General features: G+C 35.9%; 2 protein-coding genes across 3 annotated transcripts in view; both read right to left on the bottom strand.

Annotated features, from left to right (window-relative positions):
- LOC126940470 (peptidyl-prolyl cis-trans isomerase NIMA-interacting 4-like) overlaps positions 1-23,030 on the bottom strand; it is a 1,058,238-nt gene that overhangs the window by 414,706 nt on the left and 620,502 nt on the right. The gene's annotated exons all lie outside the window — the stretch shown is intronic.
- Positions 1-23,030, bottom strand: part of WDFY2 (WD repeat and FYVE domain containing 2) — a 177,117-nt gene that overhangs the window by 53,786 nt on the left and 100,301 nt on the right. For both annotated transcript variants that reach the window (XM_050766303.1, XM_050766304.1), the window contains one exon: positions 5,807-5,861. In XM_050766303.1, the coding sequence (XP_050622260.1) occupies positions 5,807-5,861 (55 nt within the window). The remainder of the gene's footprint in view (positions 1-5,806; positions 5,862-23,030) is intronic.

Here is a 23,030-nt window from a genome sequence, read left to right as displayed (position 1 = left end):
CAACACTGCTTTCCTTTTTTTTTTTGAAAGGAATTAATATTTATTGGACCATTAAACTATGTTTCAGATAGTAATCCACATATGTAATCTTTTAATATTTTTATTGTATTAAAATATACACAACAAAAAATTTACAACTGAAACCATTTTAAGCATACCATTCTGTGGCATTAAGTACATTCACACTGTTGCGTAACCATCACCACCTTTCACTCTCTCGAACTTTCTCATCTTCCCAAACTGAAACACTTTACCCACTAACTCGCCATTTCCCCCTCTCCTGGCCCTTAGCAATCACCATTCTCCTTTCTGTCTCTATGAATTTGATTACAATAAGTACCTCATTTATAAGGGAAATCCTTCAGTATTTCTTCTTTTTTTTGACATGGAATCTTGCTCTGTCACCCAGGCTGGAGTGCAATGGCACAATCTCAGCTCACTGCAACCTCCACCTCCCGGGTTCAAGTGATTCTCTTGCCTCAGCCTCCCAAGTAGCTGGGATGATATGCGCACACCACCACACCCAGCTAATTTTTGTATTTTTAGTAGAGAGGAGGTTTCACCATGTTGGCCAGGCTGGTCTCAAACTCCTGGCCTCAGGACTAGTATTCTCATTGTATATCATCTTCCATCCTTTTACTTTTAACCTATTTGTGTCTTTATATGTAAAACACACTTCTTACAGTTTATATTTGGGTCTCATCTTTCACTCAATCTGACATTAACTGCCTTTTAATTGCCTTTAGATCATTTATTTTTAATCTGATTACTGACATTGTTAGGTTTAAATCTACTACAGTGTTGTTTTACATTTTTCCACCTGTTCTTTACACCCTTTTTCCTCTTAGTCTGCTTTTTTTTTTTTTTTTAATTGGGAATTACTATATGATTCTACTTTATCTCCTTGGTTTGCCTATTAGCTGTCATTTTTTGATTTGCTATTTATTTTATTATTTAGAGACAGGGTCTTGCTCTGTTACCCAGGCTAGAGTACAATGGTGCAGGCACAGCTCACTGTAACTTCGAACCCCTGGATTGAAAAAACCCTCCCACCTCAGCTTCCCTAGTAGCTAAGACTACAGGCTAATTAATCTTTTTTTTTTTTTTGAGATGGGGTCTTGCTGTGTTGCCCAGGCTGGTCTCAAACTCCTGGGCTCAAAGGATCCTCCACCTCAGCTTCCCAAAGTGCTGGGATCACAGGTGTCAGCTGCTGTCCCTGGTCCTCAATTTGTTATTTTAATAGTTGTTTTGGGCCAGGAGCGGTGGCTCACACCTGTCCCAGCACTTTGGGAGGCCAAGACAGGTGGGTCACCTGAGGTCAGGAGCTCGAGACCAGCCTGGCCAACATGGTGAAACCCTGTCTTACTAAAAATGCAAATATTAGCTGGGTGTGGTGGCAGGTGCCTGTAATCTCAGATACTTGGGAGGCTGAGGCAGGAGAATCGCTTGAACCTGGGGGGTGCCCACAATTGCTTGTGCCGCTTCACACTCCCACCTAGGTGACAGAGCAAGACTCTGTCTCCAAAAAAAAAAAAGTCATTTAAGGGTTAATAGTATATATCTTTAACTTACCACAGTCTTCCTCCAAGTGCTATTATACTTCTTCATGTATAGTATTCTAGAACCTACAATAGTATACTTCCATTTCTCTGGCCTTTGTACTATCGTCGCACATTTTAATTTACATATATTATTAACCCCTTGCTACTTCGTCTTTAACTTAAAAGTCAATTGTCTTTTAAAGAGATTCATATAAGATATGAAAAAAAACCTTTCAGTTCCCATTTTTAAAACTGTTCTTTCTTTTGAGTAGACACATAGTTTCTTTTGGCATCATTTTCTTTTTCCCTGAAAGACTTCCTTTAACATTTCTTTTAGTGAAGGTCTATGAATGATGATTTTTTTCTGTTTTTGTGTGTCCAACAAAATGTTTATTTTACTTAAGTTTTTGAAAGATATTTTCTCTGGGTATGTAAGTCTATGTTGGAAGTTTTTTCTTCTTTTAGAACTTTAAAAATGGGCTGGGCACAGTGGTTCTTGCCTGTAATCACAGCACTTTTGGAGGCCAAGGTTGGTGGATTGCTTGAGCTTAGGAGTTTGAGACCAGCCTGGGCAATATGGCAAAACCTCATCTCTACAAAAAATATAGAACTTGGCCAGGTGTGGTGGCATACACCTGTAGTCCCAGCTACTTGGGAGGTGAGGTGGGAGGACTGCTTGAGACCAGGAGGCAGAGGTTGCAGTCAGTTGAGATCACACCACTGCACTCTATCCTGGGCGACTGAGTGAGGCCCTGTCACCAAAAAAAAAAAAAAGCTTTAAAAATGTTGTTCTGTGGACATCGAATCCATCTGCCACTCCACTAATTTGTCTGTGTCTAATAAATCTAATCTACCCACTGATTTTTTATTTCAATGACTATATTTTTCCTATCCAAAAGTTCTATTTGGTTCTCTTAAAAATCTCCCTGTTTTTTCCATAATCATTTTATTTCCTTGTTGTTTCTGAAACTTTTTTCTTCAATCATTTAACATACTGTGTTATGGCTTCTTTCGCTTTGCTGATTATTATCTAAGATTCTTGGTACTCTAATCATCCTGTTTGTGATATCTGCTAATATTTACTCATAGTAGATTGATTGCTTGTTAGTTTTACAATTAAAAAAAAAAATGAAGAATTCATCTTAAGCAGTGCTTGTTTTTGTTGCAGGGCCTTTGTGCAATTTGTCTTACTGAAAAGAGCCCGCATTTGTTTCTAGAAAGTAACTGTGGTATCTTATTGGCCAAGGACCCACTTTATGTTAATTTCTTAACATGGAGTTCCAGCATGTTACAATCGGTTAAAATTTATATTCCAAACTCAAGAGTTTTCATTTCAGGTTTTGATTTATCAAGGTAAAATTCCATCCTTTATCCAGAGCTGGGGTCAGGAATAAATTTCCCTGTGGTCTTCAGGGCCAATTACTGGAAAGTCTTGTTCCTCTTTTTATGGGGTACAGTCCTTTATGAGATTCAGCCTTTTATGGAAATCTCAGTTCCAATTTTTCATCTCACTCAGGCCCTGGGCCTTATTTCTTGTCCCCAAGTGCATGTTCATACACAAGTATCTATCTCTTACTGGTTCTCCATCTCCCCAAGACAGCTGCAATGACAGATTGTATGTATATCACTCTGAGTTTTAGTTCTCTCTTTGGTTCTGGCTCATAGAAATTTTTTTATTTGTATCTCCCATAAGTCTAGTATTGTATTAAGAAGAATGACAAAACCAACAAGAAGTGTAATTTTAACATTATCTCCAGGTATTTGTGGAGAATAGGTTTCCATAGTATTCTAGTTATCAATTTTTTTGTAATCCTCTGTAGATAAAATGAACTTATATGAAATATTAAGAGACTCAAAGAATAATGGCATATGAAGAGAAGTTTCTAGTGATATGCTCATTATACCTATACCTGTGAGGCCAATCATTATTTTAACAAAGACATAGGAAATGGCATGTTATGCTTATACATTTAAGAAAAACACAAAATTAAGCAGAAATTAATATATTTAATGACAACTGGGATTTCTAAGTATCTTGGTAAGTTGAGGTGATAGGCTAAATAAAATGAGATTGTGAATAACAGGATGTTAAGTGCAGCATTTAGTTTTTATTTTAAAAACAAAAATAAAAACAAGAAACAGCTTCAAAAGTACTGAAGATACAGCTTAAAAATAACTCAATACAATTTAAAATAACTAAAAGAGTATAATTGGATTGTTTGTAACATGAAGGATAAATACTTGAGGCAACAGATACCCCACCTACACTTATGTGATTATGCATTGCATGCCTGTATCAAAATGTCACATGTACCCCATAAATATATACACCTACTATCTACCCATAAAAATTAAAAATTAAAAAAAGAACTAAAACAACAACAACAACAATTCAAGTGAGAACTGTGGAGGAGCTTGAGTTGACTGCTCCACATGAGCCCACAGTGTAAAATGGCTGCCAGAAATTCACCCTATATAAGAACAGTGCTGAGGAAAAGAGAGAATATAATTTTGTACTTATCAGATTACATGCATGTATTAGTTACCTATTGCTGTGTAACAGAGTACCCCAAAACTTAGTGCCTTAAAACAGTAAATGTTAATTATCTCAGAGTCTGAAATATTGGTGCAGTTTAGCTGCATGCCTCTGTCATAAAGTCTCTCACATGATGGAATCAAGGTGTGGAATGGAACTGTGGTCTCATCTGAAAGCTTGACGGGGGAGAATCTGCTTCCAAACTCTCTCACATAGTACTGGCTGGATTCAGTTCCTTGTGGGCTATTAAATTAGGATATCAGTTCCTTACTGGCTGTTGAGAAGGCCTCCCTCAGTTCCTCAGCACATGGGCTTCTCCACAGGGCAGCTCACAACATGGCAGCTGGCTTTCATCAGAGCAAGCACACAAAAGTGCAGAGTGGGCAAGCAAGGTGGAAGTTTTGGTATCTTTGTAACCTAATCTCAGAAGTGATATTCATCACTTGCCATATTCTAGGTCAAGCCCACACTGGAGGTACAGGGTAAATTCCAGGAGGCAATGATCATTAGGAACCATCTTAAAGGTTACCTACCACAAGGTATTGTATTTTTAAATGGTCCCAAAGGTACCAAATGATATCCCAAATATGTGATCAAGCCAATTAAAAAATTTTTTTGTTAAGTAATGTATTTTTAAAACTTGATAAAAAACAATTGTCCATATTTACAGAATACATGTAAAAACTGTTTTAAAGAATAAAGACTCACGTAACGTAAAATAAAAATTAGAGATATAAAATATATAGCCTGGAAAAGAGAAGTGAGAGCAAAACACTGCAGATTGAAACAGGAGACAGAAGGGAAGGGGTAGAAACTTTCACTGTTGTTTTAAAATAATTGAAAGGTTGTCATGTGTAAGAGAGATTGTATTCAGTTGCTGTAGGTCCAACAGGCTAAGCAAACACCAATATCACTTATCACACAATGTTTTAATGGCCATCTGCATCCTCTCCATGATTATAAACTGCTTATACATAGATACTATACATGTCTGGTTCACTATTGCAATTCTGTTACCAGAACATAATAGACACTCAATAAATATTTGATGAATGATATGTGAGAAAATTAAAGAATAAAGAGAAATAAATTTTAGCCCCAAATCTTAAAGAACTTAATGCTTAGAATTTTCCAAAATCATAATGGTTCCTATGTCTCCGGCAGTACTAAAGGAGAGGCTGGATGATCATCCTCTCATTAAAGGCGAGTCAAGGGAATTCTCGTGACTCTAAGTGTTAATAACTTTCTGGTTCCACAATACTGTTAGTCTGAGTAAAGAAATCCCTTCCAAAAATTGTGGGCAGATGGCCTGTCAATGTTGAAGACATGATAAAACCACAATTCTTCCCCTTGGACAACACACTCTGAGCATTTTAAAACATTTAACCACATTAAAGATAAGTCCTATTAAGGTGGTTTTTTACTGGACCCACTTTCTAAACCTGCTGTACTGTTGAAAGGCAGCGTGTTATAGTAGGAAGACAAAGGCTGTGGGTTTGGGAGTCACACTGACCTGATATGGCTCTGCGCTTAACTAGAACCCCAGGCAAGCCACCCAACCTCATTGGGCCTCAGTTTCTTAATTAAAAAACAGGGATAACATTCACTCAAAAGGTTGCTCTGTTTTGTTTCCCTGATGATTGTAAAGTACGTATTCTCTTGTGGCAGTGAAAAGCACCAAGAAGTATTTTAGAATCTGGGTAATGAAGGTATTCCTCTCACACCCTACCTTGATAGTTTTTCACAGAAGTCATCTTGTTATAATCTTCTGACAATATAAACTCCTGTAAGAGAAAAGAAAAATATTAAACAAAAATAAATTCTTTAAGTGAAGGACTATATTTGGTAAAACCAGATTGAATAAAGCAAATTATCATGACAATTACATCTAACATTAGTATTTTGCCCATCAACTCAGAATTTTTGTATCCCTTTAAAAGTAACAATCATAATTATGATCCAATGCAGTTATCATAATTTTACCTTATAAGTGTTGACTTTTTGTGTATGCACGAGAAGAAAACCAGATCAAGTTGAGCATCTTGATATTGGTCAATTTTGAAGATAAACCTAATTCAAAATACTTTTCTTTCAAGGGTGCCAAAGCTAAAAATTTTCAAGGCTCTAACCAGTAAGGAAATGGATGGCAACTCTCTACTAAAAATAAATTAGGTATTTTAAAGATTCTTTTTCTAAGATTAGCAATTTATTTCCCCTTACTACAAGCGTCTCAAGGTTGCATCTTACTCATCTCTGTACCCCCAGGGAACCGGGCACAGTACCTCGGCACAGTAGGTAATTAATAAATAATGGTCACACAAAGACACTTCTCAATGTAATGAGATTAGCCTGAATGTCAAATTTACTGAAAATATCAGTTTCTATATCGCACATTATATATACCCTTTGTAGGGACACGTAAGTGTGTGCTGTTTCGCCCAAGCATCTGTGTATACAGTGACACGTATGTAGAAGCTGATTGAGGGTTTATGAGATCCAGCCAGGTTTTGAGTCCTTAGGCTTCATTCAAATGAAAAATATCCAGGTATTCTTAAAGAGTATATTATGAAACATAAGGAAAGCTGCAAAGTATAATAAATTGATACCTTCATCTGAGTTTAGAAACAGGGCAATTAATCTTTTCAAAATATCTGGAAGCACCCAGGATTTTTCTTTGATAACTTTAAAAAAGGGGGATGGGAAGAAAGATGCCTAAATGCCTTACTTGCTATCTGGGTCTTCCTGAGTTTAGTAGTTTGTGTAATTTTTCAGAAGGAAATAATTATTTTATTGTTTTTGTGATAAATGTCACAAAGGTAAAGTAGGAGATGATGTGAGAGAACATACAAGGCAATAAAGTTACTTTGCTTATTCATTTTTCTATTCCAGCCCCCTTTAAGAAGCTTATCTACAAATGAATTTTCTTCATGATTTTCTCAGTAATAATATTATTCAACTTGTCACTTTAAAAATTCATATCATTATTTCTTCAAGGAGTGGCACTACATTCACTTCTTGTTTTGAAAGAGTTAGACCTACAACTGGACACAACAGACTAATTTTTTTTTCTTTTCTTTTTTTTTGATAAGAGTCTTGCTCTGTTGCCTGGTTGGAGTGCAGTGGTGCAATCTTGGCTCACTGCAACCTCTGCCTCCCAGGTTCAAGTAATTCTCCTGCCTCAGCCTCCCTAGTAGCTGGGATTATAGGTGTATGCCACCAAGCCCGGCTGATTTTGGTATTTTTATTAGAGACGGGGTTTCACCATGTTGGCCAGGCTGGTCTTGAACTCCTGACCTCAGGTGATCCGCTCACCTCGGCCTCCTAAAGTGCTGGGATTATAGGTGTGCACCACCGTGCCCGGCCAGAGCAGACTAATTTTTAAAGAAGTAAAGTAGCTGGCCCATAAAGTGCTTATAGTGTAGGTAAGGAAACCCGGGAGGTGCCTAAGCCACAAGTCACTAGCAACTTTTAATACCAGGCAACAGGACCTCAACCCTGACCCCCAACTTTACAGGGTCCCAAATATCGTGACACATACACAAATAAATTTATTAAAGACAATTGTTATCTGGCCAAATGTTTTCTGAATTCATATTGTTCATGCTATTTTGAATATACTGAAATGGTTCTCTGGCCTGGTCAAAAGATACCACAATTCCTTTCGAAACAACATAAGGTATAAAATAACACAACTTAATAGAGGTTTGCATTTAGGATTTAATATACACATTAAAAATAAAATTACCAGTTCAATGCATTGGTAAACCTAATTTCTGGGTCATTTATTTTTCCTATGATAATAAAAACATATAATTATGGAGAAAATGTAGATTTTGTGTCAGCTTTTGTTATTACTTTTTTGATCACAGAAACACAATATACTACTCTAAGAAATGTAAGAAAAATAAACCCCATCTCTAATAAAAATAAACACTAAAAATCCCTTGTGATACCATTTCTCAAACATAAGTATTATGGAAAGTACAGTTGTAATAATGTATAATAAAACAAAACATTAAAACTACTTGGCAATGCTGTTTTCTTTTTACAGTTCATGCATATAATTCCACGAGTACATACTCATCAACTTCATTCTTTTTGATGACTGCATAGGATGCAGTAAATATTCTTTTTTTTTTGAGAGAGAACTTCAGAGCTTCACTCTTGTTGCCCAGGCTAGAGTGCAATGGTGTGATCTCGGCTCACCGCAACCTCTGCCCTCCTGGGTTCAAGCGATTCTCCTACCTCAGCCTCCTGAGTTGTTGAGATCACAGGCACGTGCCACCACGCTTGGCTAATTTATTGTATTTTTAGTAGAGATGGGGTTTCTCCATGTTGGTCAGGCTGGTCTTGAACACCTGACCTCAGACGATCTGCCTGTCTTGGCCTCCTAAAGTGCTGGGATTACAGGCGTGAGCCACCAGGCCTGGCCATAATATTCCTTTAATATTCCTTTATTGATGAATGTTTGTTTCCAGTTTTCCTTATTGAAAATATTACATTAAATGTATTATATCTTTATATGTCTCCAGCAGTACTTCTATAAAATAAAAGTCCAAAAAGTAGAATTATTGGATCAAAGAGTATAACCATTGAAATTTTGATAGATATGGCCAAATTGAGTTTTTAAAAGATTTTGTCTGTTAACACTCATGAACAATTAAAATGTAAAGGTTTGGCTGCAGTTATTTTCTTAGGATTGACCAATAAAAGTTCAAAACAAATTAGATCAAAGATATACACATTTGAAATATTTTGGATAAAATAGTTTCTATTCCTTCTTTATTATTTCTATCCTTCTTTCTTTCCATTCAGCTGTCTACCCATCTATCACTTAGTTGTTTTTAATGCTCACTGTAATACATCAAACAATATAGGATATACAAGCAAAAAGCTAACAATTGTCTTCACCTTCAATCTCACCCTTTTGAGGCAACCAATGTTAACAGTCTGGCGTATTTTTTAAATGTCTTTTTTTTAAACCCTTATACAAACATATATGAACATATATACATTTTTTTGTTGTATAAAAACAGGATCACATTATAGATATTATTCTGTAACTTTCTGTTTTCATCTAAAGTACACCAGAGCCCTATTTTCCAGAAGCATGTAGTTCTAACTTACTCTTTCTGATGGCTGTATAATATTCCATAAAATGGATATGCCAAACTTTATTCAAGTACTTCACATTTTAAGTGGACACTCCATTTGTCTGCTATAATTTACAATTATAGCAATACTTTGAGAAAGGTCTTTGCAAGTATATCCGTATGAACTAATGTCTATGTAGAAGAGACACTGGCTCAAATATCACGTACATTTAATGTCTTAATAAACACTGCCATATTATTTTCCAGGAAGTATGCAGCCATGCACTCTGTCACCTACCCCCATCTTCATTTGACAGCATTTTTTCCCACATCTTATCACCACTGAATGCTATTGATCTTTTCAATTTTTGCCAAACTGATGTGCGAAACAAGAGGGTATCTCATTGTGGTTTATGTTCATTACACTATTTATGAGCTGCAGAACTTTTTGTGTTTATTTGCTATTTTCATTCATTTCTTGTTTTACGAATTTTTTGTTCAAATTCTGCTGTAGCCTGGTTCTCTGAAAAACAGCGTGAAGCAAAGCTTAAGCCTAATGCTTTATATGAAGGTGCAGTATCGGCAACAGTGAGTGAGGGTAAAGCAAAGCAAAGCGGAGAAAGATGGTGGTGCATTACCAAGCTCGCCTGAGTTTCACAAGATGCCCAGCTGCTTCTCAGCATTCAGGAAGTCTCTGGACAGATAGAAGTGAAACACCAGGTTTTGGAAAAATCCACTGAAGGGAGGGATGGAAAGGGAATTTATCTGCCAGATGTCTCCCATACCCTTTTGCATTTTAATCATAGCTCCACATGAATCTAATTTCTCTCTGCTTGTAGAAAGTTGGACCACCTAGCCCTGTTGCAGCCACTGGGGAAGTCATATCTGTGTCTCTGCAGTGCTGTGCTTCATATAATTCAGAAGTAGCAGGGGAACCAGATCCTCTGGGCTTAGGCCTCAGGGTGGAACAAGGTGCCAAGAGAGCCCAGGAAACAAGTACAATCAAGAAAATCTGAGGCAGTATATATCATGTGGCCCAGGCATACCCTTTGCTCTTTTTGTCTATTACATTTGTAATTGTCTTACTAAATTGTAGAAATTCTTTGACTATTAGGGATAGTTATCCTTTGTTTAATATGTGAATTGACAGTATTTTCTCTCCTAATATTCTGCCTTGGAATTTTATTAAATATTTTGTAGTATTGAAATGTTTTTTTTTTTAATTAACAAACAACCATGGCATTATGAGTTAAAATTGCATTATATCTTTTAAGTTTTAATTTGGGAAGGAATAATATTTTAACTGTAATATACTCAAGTACTTACATACAGTTTTTCTTTACTAGTTTAAATGGCATTTCCCCCAACCCCATTTCAATTTCCAATGAATTACTTCTCACACATAATGAAAACAACTCTTGGTTTTGGGATACCCATGTATTAAGTTTTAGTATGCTATTGTAGCATTTAACACAGTATTTGTTGTTGACTTACCTAAACCCTGACCAAGTTTAGGTAATCACTGCTATTTTAGTTTTATCTGGAATTTTTATTAACAGTAGCTGCCAAATTTAATTAAATTGAACAGAATGTGTTTTTGATATCTATTAAACGAAATTTGTTAAAATCCTTCAATTCATTAAAGTAACTGATTATTGTTAAACAGTTTTCTGATATTGACCCATTCTTAACTCCCGGAAAGAATCCAAACTTGCCCTGATGTATTCTTCCTTTAATACACTACTGGATTTGATATGCTAATATTTGATAAGAATTTTTACATCTACATGTAAGAGTATTATTGGTCTATAGCTTTTCATTTTGGTGCTATCTTCATTGGGTTCTGGCTTAAAGATAGCAAAGGATGGTGGTTAAGAGCTTGGGCACTGGAACCAAATTGTCCAGTTTAAATCTGAGCTAAAACACATACTTGTTAAATGATCTTGACAAGTTGCTCAAGAGCTCTGTGCTTCACTTTCCTTCTGTGTACTAGCCTCATAAGACTGTATGAGACTGAGTTATTATAAAAAAGCATTTTAAAGCAGTGCCTGTCACATAGTAAGTACTCTATGAGAGTTAATTTTTAAAAAATGGATTAAGAAGCTTTTCTTTAAATCTTTTGGAAAACATTGAACAATTATAATTGAAGAATTCGAATTCAGGTTCTCAAGCTTTTCCCCGTGTATACACAGAAACACATACAATTGGAATAGTAGTACTGTTGATGATGTGATGTTAACTTAACACTATTACATGGGCATTTCTCATGTCACTACCTATTTTTTTGAAAAAATGAATTTTAATGGCTACATAATATCCCATTGGAAGGCAATAAAGGATTTTACCTAATTAGTCTTTAACTGTTACATTTCCTTTTTTTTTTTTTTTGAGGCAGGATCTTGCTTTGTCACCCAGGCTGGAGTGCAGTGGCATGAACACAGTTCACTGCAGCCTCACAACCTCCCAAGCTCAAATATCATCCCACCTCAGCCTCCTGAGTAGCTGGGACTACAGGCACGAGCCACTACACCTGGCTAATTTTTGTATTTTTTGTAGAGATGGCGTTTTGCCATGTTACCCAGGCTGGTCTCAAACTCCTGTGCTCCAGCAATCTGCCTGCCTCAGCCTTCCCAAAGTGCTGGGATTATAGGCGTTGAGTCACTGCATTTGGTCTGTTACACTTCTAAGACACCAATGTTTTATTACAAAAATAAGAATATCCTTATGAATAATCTTTGTGTATTTTTATGATTATTTTCTTTGGATGGTTTTCTAGAAATGAAATTATTGACACAAAGGAAAAACATTTCTAAAGCTCTGAATATTACCAATATTTTTTCTAAATAGTTTGTGCCAATTTATGTCCTTTCCATTAGTGTTCTAAAGTGCCTACTTTATTTAATTCTAGCTGATATGTATATTCTAAAACTACTACAACTTAGATAAAAATAGAATTAAAAAAATTTTAACACCTCAAAATGTTTACTGGCCCTTAGTATTTCCTCTTTCATTACTTTTCTATCTACAGGATTTTATTGTTTTTCTTATCTATTTGCATACGCCTGTCATGGACTGAGGATATTTTCCCTTTTCTGTCATACTCCACGTAACTATTTGTTGCTTTTAAAAAAAACTGTATTTAAGTAGATTCTCTTAATGCTGGGAAGTTCTGCATTTTATGTAGTTAAATATAATAATATTTTCATTTATGACTTCTATTCTTTTAAGCGTACAACATTCTTCTTGATAGATTGTTTATAAATGTCTAGTCAACTGACTTCTAGTTCTTCTTTTTCTTTTTTAAGGCTTTACTTACATGTAATGCTGCTTCATGCTCCGGGAATTAATTTTGGTATAAGACAAGAGGTGAGAATTAAAATCGATCTTTTTCTTAAAAGCAAACCAGCTGCTCCAGCACCATTTGTTTAGTAACTTTTCCCATCCACACTGCCTTGTGGGCTTTACCATCTTTTATTTGCTTTCATTGAATTGAGTCTGTTTGGGAGTTCTCTAACCCTGTTTTATTCCTTTGCCAGAACCAAAATGATTTAATTACAGTAGATACAACTTATATGTTAATATAAAGGCTATATGTCTCCTAATTTCTTAAAGAAAAATGTAGCTAGATGAACATAAATAATCTTTTTAATAGCAAAAAAGAAAAATCACATTAACAATTTTGATTGGAATTGAATTAAACCTTTAAATTCAGGAAGATTTGAGATTTAAAGGTCTTCTTTTATGTATAGTAATCAATTTTTATAATTTTCTTCAACTGTTATACATATTTTTTGAAATTATTTCTATATTTATGTGATAGTAACTTCTGTGAATGGGATCATTTTTCCATTACTTGGTAAACTCTGAATTTAACAACAACAAAAAAAAAGGTAGATTGACAGGTGCTAACTTTGGACCAAAACTGAAAAACAGTGATTTCACAGCTCCCGGGAGGCTCACTACCAATCCATTTGAAATCTTGATATGTGGTAGTCAGAGTGAGTTGAACAATCTTGGATAGGGTGCCTGGCTACATGGGACACTTACATTCCTAACTCCCAAGATTTAGAAGGAAAGGAAGAAGAGTTCTTTGATGTTTTAGAACAAACTACAGAAAGAGAAGAAAAGATAAAAAGACTATTTAAGAAGACTAAGCTGCAACATTATTCGTAGCCAATGCTTTGGGCTGGGGGTGAAAAAAAGAATAAAAATGGAGAAAACTAATAATATAAGCTTGTTTGTACATTTGTCAATGCCTTTTCCACTCCTCTTTGTCTCTCTAAATTCCTATGAAAACCAAGCCTGGCAGAATAAGTCAATTGGATGGTAATATTACTGTATTTGGGCAACACTGTATTTTTTTTAAAAGGTTCTAGCATGCCCTGTTGTTAAAGAATGTACAAGGCAAGGCCCATGCCTGTGTACACACATGCCATTCACAACACTCTTGTGGCATTTTTCTCAAGAACAGTCCTTATTTTCTATTGGGTTATAAAAATACACCTGCCAAACAGATACCATGTCTCTTGTTTGATAACAGAGGTCACCTTATCTGAATCAAGTTGTTATTCAGCTTTCTGTCAGTCTAAGTAAGAGGCCAAGAGGCAGGACTTTAGTTTTTTCTTTAAATGAAAGGTACAATTTTGTTTTCTGGTCATCCTTTGGTTCTTCCTGCACATCACAAGTTCTCAGTGATGTCTTGAATCTTTCTGTGAAAAGCAGGAAGAAATGGAAAGGAGGCTACGGGGTCTATAAGTGCTGCGGCTTCTGGTTCCATCCACAGAAGTGGGCATGGCAGGGCACAGTAAGGCCTAGGTGCAATGCTATGGTTTAAATGTTTGTGTCCCTCCCAAAATTCATGTGTTGAAACTTAACTGCCAATATGATATTATTGAGAGGTGCAACTTTTAAGAGGTTATTAAATAGGATTAGGGACCTTACTTTAAAATTTCAAGGGAACATTCACCCCTTTTGTCCCTTCCATCAATTCTGCCGTGTGAGGACAGTGTTCGCCCCCTCCAGAGCACACAGCCTTCAAGTGCTATCTTGGAAGCAGAGCCCGGGCCCTTAACAGACAGCAAAGTTGCCAGTGCCTTGATCTTAGAATTCCCAGCCTCCAGAACAGTGAGAAATAAATTTATGTTGTCTACAAATTACTCAGCTTTAGTTGTTTTATTATAGCAGAAGGAACAGACTAAGACATGCAGGAAGAAATTTAAAGTATCTGTACCCCACACAAAGATACTTTCAATTTCATGTACTTGTTAAGGCAGCAGCCCCTACCCTGGGCCAAGTACTTTTACTGGTCAGTTTTTATTCCCCCTCCCCACCCCGCCACCACCCTTGTGTCTCCTTCTTTTTAAAAGTAATGTTCAGCCATTGCAAAATATAAAAACTTTTAAACAGGTGGACATAGTGGCTCACGGCTGTAATCCCAGCACTTTGGGAGGCTGAGGCTTGATGACTTGAGTTCAAGGTCAGCTTAGGCAACACAGTGAGACCTCTGTTTCTTAAAAAAAATAAAAAATAAAAAATAAAGAACTTTTGAACAGCAAAAAATTTAATTAGAAAGCAATAAGCTTGGTTCTTTTGCTGTAACCATGGTCACCCTGACTTTTCACGCTGTATCTTCACTGGTAAAGGAATACTATACAGTTCTAAGCACTGCCCACCTGCTCACCTATTAAGTACATTTCAGTGAAATAGATCCTCAAGAATTACAATAATAGAACCATAGTACCTTACACATTAAAAAAAATTCAATTGTGAGTTTCCTTATTTGAAACTTTGCCAATGATCTCTCATTTCTTAAAATATAACACTACTTTAGGAATAGAAATATCTAAAATTCAATTATTTGCTACTGATTCTTTGTCATGTTTGTTGCACATCAGAGATAAAAATTGATGTAATGCTTGATAGATCCGATTTTTTGAAGAAAACTAAATGGTAGGTACATTTCCCATGTAGATTTTTCTCTCCTTCCAGAAAAATACACTTCAAACCATCCAGGGAGGTCATCTAAGAAATAAACAGGAATTCTTAACTTGGCCCAAATGTGATAAAAAATGAAGGAAAGAATAATGTCATTGGTTTAACTACCCAGCAGAAGTGTCATACGAAATTACATGGCTTTGAAGTAATATTATTTGTGTGCCTATGTAAAGCCGTTACTGAGGAGAAGAGATATATACATAAAAATTTTCATGAACACAGAGGTACTATGTTTCTGGTTGAGGATAAAGGTGTTTTCTTTCTACATCTGCCTCCATAAAAGAGAAGTTGGTTTAAAGGCGAAATCTAGTTGGGAAGCCTGATATTAGTAAACTTCTCATTTGCATTTCCATATAAAATTTATTTCTATATCTGCTTTAGACATGCCCAGGATAAAAAAAAGAAATGCCCAGGATATTGTCCAATATATTTAGTGTCTCAATTATTAATTGAAATGAGGGTGACTGATTTTTTTTTTTACTGTGGTAAAAAACCTGTAACATTAAAAATGATCTTAATCATTTTTAAGTGGATACTTTAGATATGTTAAGTATATTCACATTGTTGTACAACCAAATTCCGCTACTTTTTCATTTTGCAGAACAAACTCTATATCCATTAAACACTAATTCTTCTTCTTCTCTACCCCCAGTCTGTGGTAATCACCTTTCTATTCTTTCTATTTCTATAATTTTAACTACTTTTGATACTTCATATGAGTGAAATTAGAGAGTATTTGTCCTTTTCTGACTGGCTTATTTCACTTAGTATAATGTCCTTGAGGTTCATCACTTTATAGTATGTGACAGGATTTCCTATTTTTTAAAGGCTGCATAATATCCCATTGTATGTATATACCACATTTTTATTTCTCCATTCATCTGCTGATAGACACTTGGGTTGTTTTAACCTCTTGGCTATTGTGAATAATGCTGCAAGAAACATGTGTGCAAACATCTCTTGAAAATCTTGCTTTCAATTCTTTGGGGTATATACCCAAAAGTGGGATTGCTAGAATATGGTAATTTTGTTTGTTTGTTTGTTTGTTTTTGAGATGAAGTTTAGCTCTTGTTGCCCAGGGTGGAATGCAATGGCACAATCTCGGCTCCCTGCAACCTCTGCCTCCCAGGGTCAAGCGATTCTCCTACCTCAGCCACCTGAGTAGATGGGATTACAGGCATTTGCCACCGTACCCAGCTAAGTAATTCTATTTTTAACATTTCAAAAAATCTCTATGCATAAGACAGTGACTAATTTAACTTCAGTATTAGAAAAGTATTACTACCTTTAAAACTGCCTTTTTAAAAATTATATAGCTTCAAGATTAACAGTCTCCTTTTTGCCTTGACTACCAAGAAGTTCAGAATGAAAACCAAGTCTTAATCATAAAAACTGTGCTGGTCCTTATAATCTCCATACTTGTGTTATTGTAGGTTTTACTTGGCTCCATTGGTTGCAAGGACCTCAGACGGCTAGAAAAGAAGATTTACTGTAAAAAGACAGAAAGTATAATGGGAAAAGTACTGGCCAATGAAGCTGTACTAGTTATCCTCTGTATCTCGCAGGCTCAGGGCCTCTCCCTGGTATCTCTGCTTTTTTCTGTAAGTGCAATAATCTGTTCATATTATCCCTTCTCAACCAACTGTTCTCTTCTGATAAGTCAGTTTCTGTTCTTTCATAACTGGAGTTTGCACATGGCCATCTCAAAGCACAGAGGATTTTTAGGGTACTTAAGACTACTCTGTACAATACTACAATGGTAGACACAAGTCATTACACAGTTGTCCAAATCCATAGGATGTACATCACCAAGAGTGAATCGTACTTGTAACCTATTGACTGTGTGTGATAATGAGGCATTAATGATGTAAGTTCATCAGTTATAACAAACATATCACTCTGGTAGGGGATGTTGATGATGAGGAAGGCTATGCATGTGTGTGGAAGGGGGTGTGTGGGAAGTCTCTGAACCTTCTTCTCAATTTGCTGTGAACCTAAAACTGCTCTAAAAAAAAAAAAAACCTAAAAAAAAACCCCATTAACTGTCAAATCCCATAAGAATGGCTCTACGAAAGACCCTCTAAGATACTTAATGCCTCTTACTTATGGCTATCTCCACACTTAAACAACCAGTGGCCTAGAACTTGTACCCTTTGGTTGTCTTTTTGTTTAAATAAGCAGTTCTCAAACTTCTGGGTCTTAGGTTTCCTTTACTCTTAAAAACAACCTACTAAGGGGTCTGATGAGCTTTTATTTATGTGGGTGGTACTGATTAAAATATATCATGTTCTAAATTAAAATGGAAAAAATTTTTAAATATTAATTCATTAAAATAACAATGGCAAATGTATTACATGTTACTATAAATAACAATCTATAAAAAATAACTATTTTTTACAAAACAAAAAATTTAGTAAAAGAGTGGCACTGTTTTCCATTTTAGCAAATCTCATTAATGTGTAGCTTAACTGAAGGCAGATTCCCATCCTGCTTCTGCATACAGTTTGGACATTTCTTAGAAAATGAGAGTGAAAAGGGGAAATAATAGTATTATTATGAAAATAGCTTTCATCTCACAGATCACAGTTTGAAAACTACAGGTTTCAGTGACTGACTTGATGTTAGGCTTTGCTTAATCTTCATTTCAGATTCTGCAAATGTGCCTACGGAGTTCAAAGATTATTCTTGTTTGTTTATAATTATGAAAAGAGGTTTCGCTGGCTACCAAACAATGGGACATTGTTTCACCCAGGAACCCAGAGAGTAAGTGCCTTTTTCCCCTCTGGTCAAATGCCTATGAGCCTAATCTTTTCTGACCACATGTATTTTAAAAAGTCGGGGGAAGGGATGCTTCAAATGCAAATCCCCCACCCAGGCTCCGAACTCCATAAGGAAATCCCATGTCACATTTCTAAGACAGGCATATGCCACACTACATGGAAGCATCAGAAACAAGAAAACTAAAGATAACTGGGGTTTGTGCAACCACAGCAGCTGCTTGCCTCTCCAGATTCCAAATATCACCTACAAAGAGACAAACTCAGGTTTACAAATTCTTCCTATAAATTCTTCCTCAAATTCAGGTTTACACATATAAAACACAAAACAAAGCAATTTCAAGGTTTCTCCACATATGAACTGTTTAATTGTCTGGCTGCTGCCCCTCTAGTCTGCCTGGATGCTTCATGGTTTACCTGTCATCATCTTTTCTCACCGATGGTAACATGTTTTTGTGCCCTCCCACCCCCAGTCCCCCAACACTGACCACAAGTAAGCAGATGCAGTTGGCTTCTCAATAATATCCCTCCCAAGAGGATGGAAGGGAGAAGGTAAAAGAGAAAAGACACACAGGTTTGGATGTAACCACTTTCAAGACCGCCTCTGGCCAATTTCACAATCTTAAGGACAGATGCTCTTGGAAGCTATTCAGTGAATGGGGTATATCCTGCTCATGGCCAAACTCTGAAGCCAGGCACTGATGTATCACACAAAGGAAGCTACTAGCTAAAGAATTCTGTGCCTCCCTTCAGTGAAAGAGGGTATTGGATATTTTGAATAACATTTATACACAATAAAAATTATGCTGTAATATTAAACAGCAAATGATATGAAATCAGTTTAGTCTAGTTGCTGATATTTATTTTTAAAAAGAAAAAACAGCTCAAAACTTTTGAGAAAATTATTCTGAACCAAAAGGTTGCCTGCTGAAATTGAAAACTGCTTACACCTAACATCATAATATTTAGCCTAATGGTTAAGAGGCTGATAATTACTGTTTCTCTACTCAGGAAAGCTGCTGGTGAAAGAAGTCTGGATCTTTGGTTGTTAAGTTTTGGATTTTGTGGAGTTTCAGAGTTTGTAAGGGGTCTTAGAGATTACCTAGCACGATGACTCATTTTTTAGATAAGGAAACGAAAGTCTAGAGATACTAAGGAGAAAGTCTAGAGATACTAAGGAAAAAGTCTCAGGGTCAGAGGCTTACCTGGTTGCAGGTTGCATAGCCCACACTTAAAATGTGGGTCTGTCTCTTGATTTTTTATCCACTGATCCTTTGACTCACACAAACCTCAAAGAGCCCCCTCAAAATGACATTAAAACTCAGGAGAGTATTTCATTGAATCTCTATGAGCAAAGAAAAAAATTACAGTGCAAATTCTGAAGTCACTACACTCTTTAGAAAATCCAGGCGACAATGCATTATAACAAACACAAAAGAAAAATAAGCAGAAAGCACCACACACCACTAATGCCTCCATCATGAGCCCTGTTACCCAAGTCTGACACCTGGAAGCAGGACCAAATGGTTGGCCAAGGACACCGGCTAATCAGAACAGATGCTAGCTGCAGACAGCAGCAACTGTGTACCGACTGAACACAAGCTTGGTTGGGAGTTATTTTTGCCAACTACCCCTTCTCCCCACTCAATTTCTCCTACACATTTAGTCATCAGATCCTTACATCCTTCTTGAATCCAAGCCCCTTCCAATGCATTTCCAAGTAAACTTTTATCTTTGACAATGACCTGCACATCCCCATTTCCTAGCCTTTGATCTAGTGTCTCATTTCCTCAATCTTCATCATTTTTCAAACCTATCCTTCTGAATGGTCTGCTTTCATATAATCACCTCAGGCAGGATGGAGCTTTCTGTTCTGAATTTCAAGAGACTCTGTAGCTCTTTTAGACTATAGATCACAATCTGCATTAAATGAAAACTATCAATGATCAGATGATTTGATCTTTCTTTATAGAGTTTAAGGAATGGAGTTCTGGTTTTCCTAACATGTCTCCCCAACGTGTCCAGCATTGTTCTTAATATACAATATATAAGAGGTATTCAATAAATATTAAAAATAAAGAAATAATACTCCTTGTTTTTTTTTTTTTTTTTTAATCAAGTCAGGATTTTCGTTGTACTACTACTATAGACACTCCCGCTGTGGGGCTTGTGTACTGACTGTTACTCTACCTGAAACACTCTTCCCAAGACAAATGATGGACTCAGTCCTCCACCCTTCAAGGCTTCTGGCTCAGATGCTATCTTCTTAATGAAGCCTAACCTACTGGCATCTATTCCCTCTACCTTACGCTCACATTCCCAATCCCCCTTACTCTGTTCTATTTTTCCCCATAGCATGTATCACTTCTATGACCTTCTAACATATATAAATTATAATGTTATTTATACAGCAATTACTAAATGCAACATAAACAAGAGGAAGGGTTTTTCAGTAGGGGAAAGTATATTTTGATGTATCTCAAGTACCTAGAACACTGCCTGGCACATAGTAGGTGTCCAATACGTATTTTAAAAATTGAATAAAAGTGTTATGTTAAGTGTTATATTAATTTACATAGTAGCTCTCTATTAATATACTTTTAAAATATATGAAAATATTAATACATAATATACTATAAAAATAATTTAGTATAATTTTTTCAGTGATGGTTATATATATTGTTAGATATATATAAGTGTGACATTGTTGGTGTTTTCATTTAGATAGGCCATCAAAGAAAGATTCCACAGTTTGCTCATCAATAGTAGGCTTGGAAGTAGAAACTAGATTTCTCAATTGGGGGTTCAGTGTTACCCACAGTAATTTTGAATGAAAATATGTGCAATTACCAGACATTCAAATAATAAAAGAAAAAAAAGAGAGCCTAATTACTAACCTATTACTTTTCCTAATCAATACTGAAAAATAGAACAGTACACACTTTTGACTCAAATCTCAGTATATCTCAAATCTCAGAACCAATGCTTTACTTCTTAGATTAATAGAAAACACAATAATGTGTTGCTTTTTCAAGCTGTTTATAACCATGGTCTCCATACTAAAATGTTATAATTATCTCTTTTTCTATATTTAACTTCATATATTTTCAGTCCTGAACATTATTCAAACAAAAATATACATTTGGCAAGTAATGAACACCAAAAGAAAGCCAATATTACATGTAAAACCCAATCTTATTTGTCAAAAATGGCACACACAAGAAACCAGTTTAAAAACGATGAGTTTTTAAACATTATTGTTAAACCTGAGGTGGCAAAGAATTGTGTGAAAAATACTACTCTTTAACTTCAGATAAAATTAACCTTACCTAAAAGTAAAGTTCACCTACTGCTGAAATGAATATAATTTCTGCCATGAAAACAGTAATTACCACTTTCTGAGGGCTTACTGAGTGCCAAGATCTTTAAGTTACCTCATGTAATTCTCACAGCAATCCCATGAGGCACAGATCACCCTCAATCAACAATGAGTAAACTGAGGAGTATGTGAAGTTAACCAACTTGTTCACGATTATCAAGCTAGAAGATGGAAGAGCTGGAATACAGATACAGACCTTTATGGGAGCAAAGTTCGTACCTCAACCACCACCACATCTGCCCTTGCTATATGAAGGTAAGGAATGTTAACAATCATTTCTCCCACAAACTCTGAGAAAGCTCTACCTGATAAAGGGAGGGAAGAGAATAAAACAATTGCTTCCCTATCAGAGTGCTGGGAAGAAAGGGCTTCTGATCTAAATAACTAGATCATCAGAATGAAGGTGAAAGGAGAACAAACTTCTAGATGGAAACACAAAGGAAACTGGTTTGGCTTTTATTCATTCAAAAAATACTGCCATTCCAATTTGCGCAGGGCTCTCTACTGGGTATTGGAAATGCCAATGCATATGTTTCCTGCCTCCAAGTTGCTCTGGCTACTGGAGATAAAGAAAATAAGTGAATTAAGTGTTATTTACGAGACATGTTTAGGGACTACATTGATCCTTGAAACACGGATTTGAACTGCACAGATCTACTTATACATGGATTTTCTTCCACCTCTGCCACCCCTGAGACCAACCCCTCTTCTTCCTTAGCAGCCTACTCAACGTCAATAGGATGAGGATGAAGGCCTTTATGATGATTCACTTCCATCTAATGAAAACATACTTTTTCTTCCTTATGATTTTCTTAGTCACACTTTCTTTTCTTCAGCTTACTTTATTGTAAGACTAGATTTCTCAATTGGGGGTTTAGTGAATTGAATAAAAGTGTTATTTTAAGTGTTATATTAATTTACATAGTAGCTCTCTATTAATATACTTTTAAAATATATGAAAATATTAATACATAATATACTATAAAATAATTAAGTATAATTTTTTCAGTGATGGTTATATATATTTATATATATGTGTGACATTATTAGTGTTTTCATTTAGATAGGTTATATAATATATTGTATATGTTATATACAATAAATATAACATACAAAGTATGTGTTACTCGACTATTTACCCTATCAGTAAGGCTTCCAGTCAACAGTAGGCTATTAGTAGTTAAGTTTTTGGGCAATCAAAAGTTATACTCAAATTCTCACTGGACGGGGAGGTGGGGTCAATGCCCCTAACCCCCGCATCGTTCAAAGGTCAACTGTATATATATCTTACTTAATACAAAATTATATAAATGAAATGTACATGTAATCTAATGATACATAAATACTAAAGTAGAAATTTGAACTGAGGGCTGTGAGAATTCTTACAAAGAGTCTTTCAACCCTGCCCTGTAGTAAGACAGGCTTCTCATAAGAATGGGTTTGGAGCTTAAAGCTAATTCTTGAAGGTAGGAGAGAAGTTCCATAGGGGCAGCAGGAGTTCAGTGAAGGAGAACATCTATTTTTGGTAGAGGACTGCATGTACACAGGCATGGATGTCTGATTCAAAAAGTTTGATGTCTGGTCGGAAAGTTGTGACAGGTGAGATTGACCAAGTGGGGAGAATGACGGGCTTGGAGCTTCATTTTTCTAAAAGTGGTTGAGAGTCTATACACTGGGAAATGTGTATAGAACTTTGGATATCTGATGGCA

Source organism: Macaca thibetana, chromosome 17 (genome assembly GCF_024542745.1).
Source record: "Macaca thibetana thibetana isolate TM-01 chromosome 17, ASM2454274v1, whole genome shotgun sequence".
NCBI classification, from domain to species: domain Eukaryota; kingdom Metazoa; phylum Chordata; class Mammalia; order Primates; family Cercopithecidae; genus Macaca; species Macaca thibetana.
The sequence above is the reverse complement of the archived record's forward strand: the minus strand, read 5'-3'. Positions and strand labels throughout refer to the sequence as shown.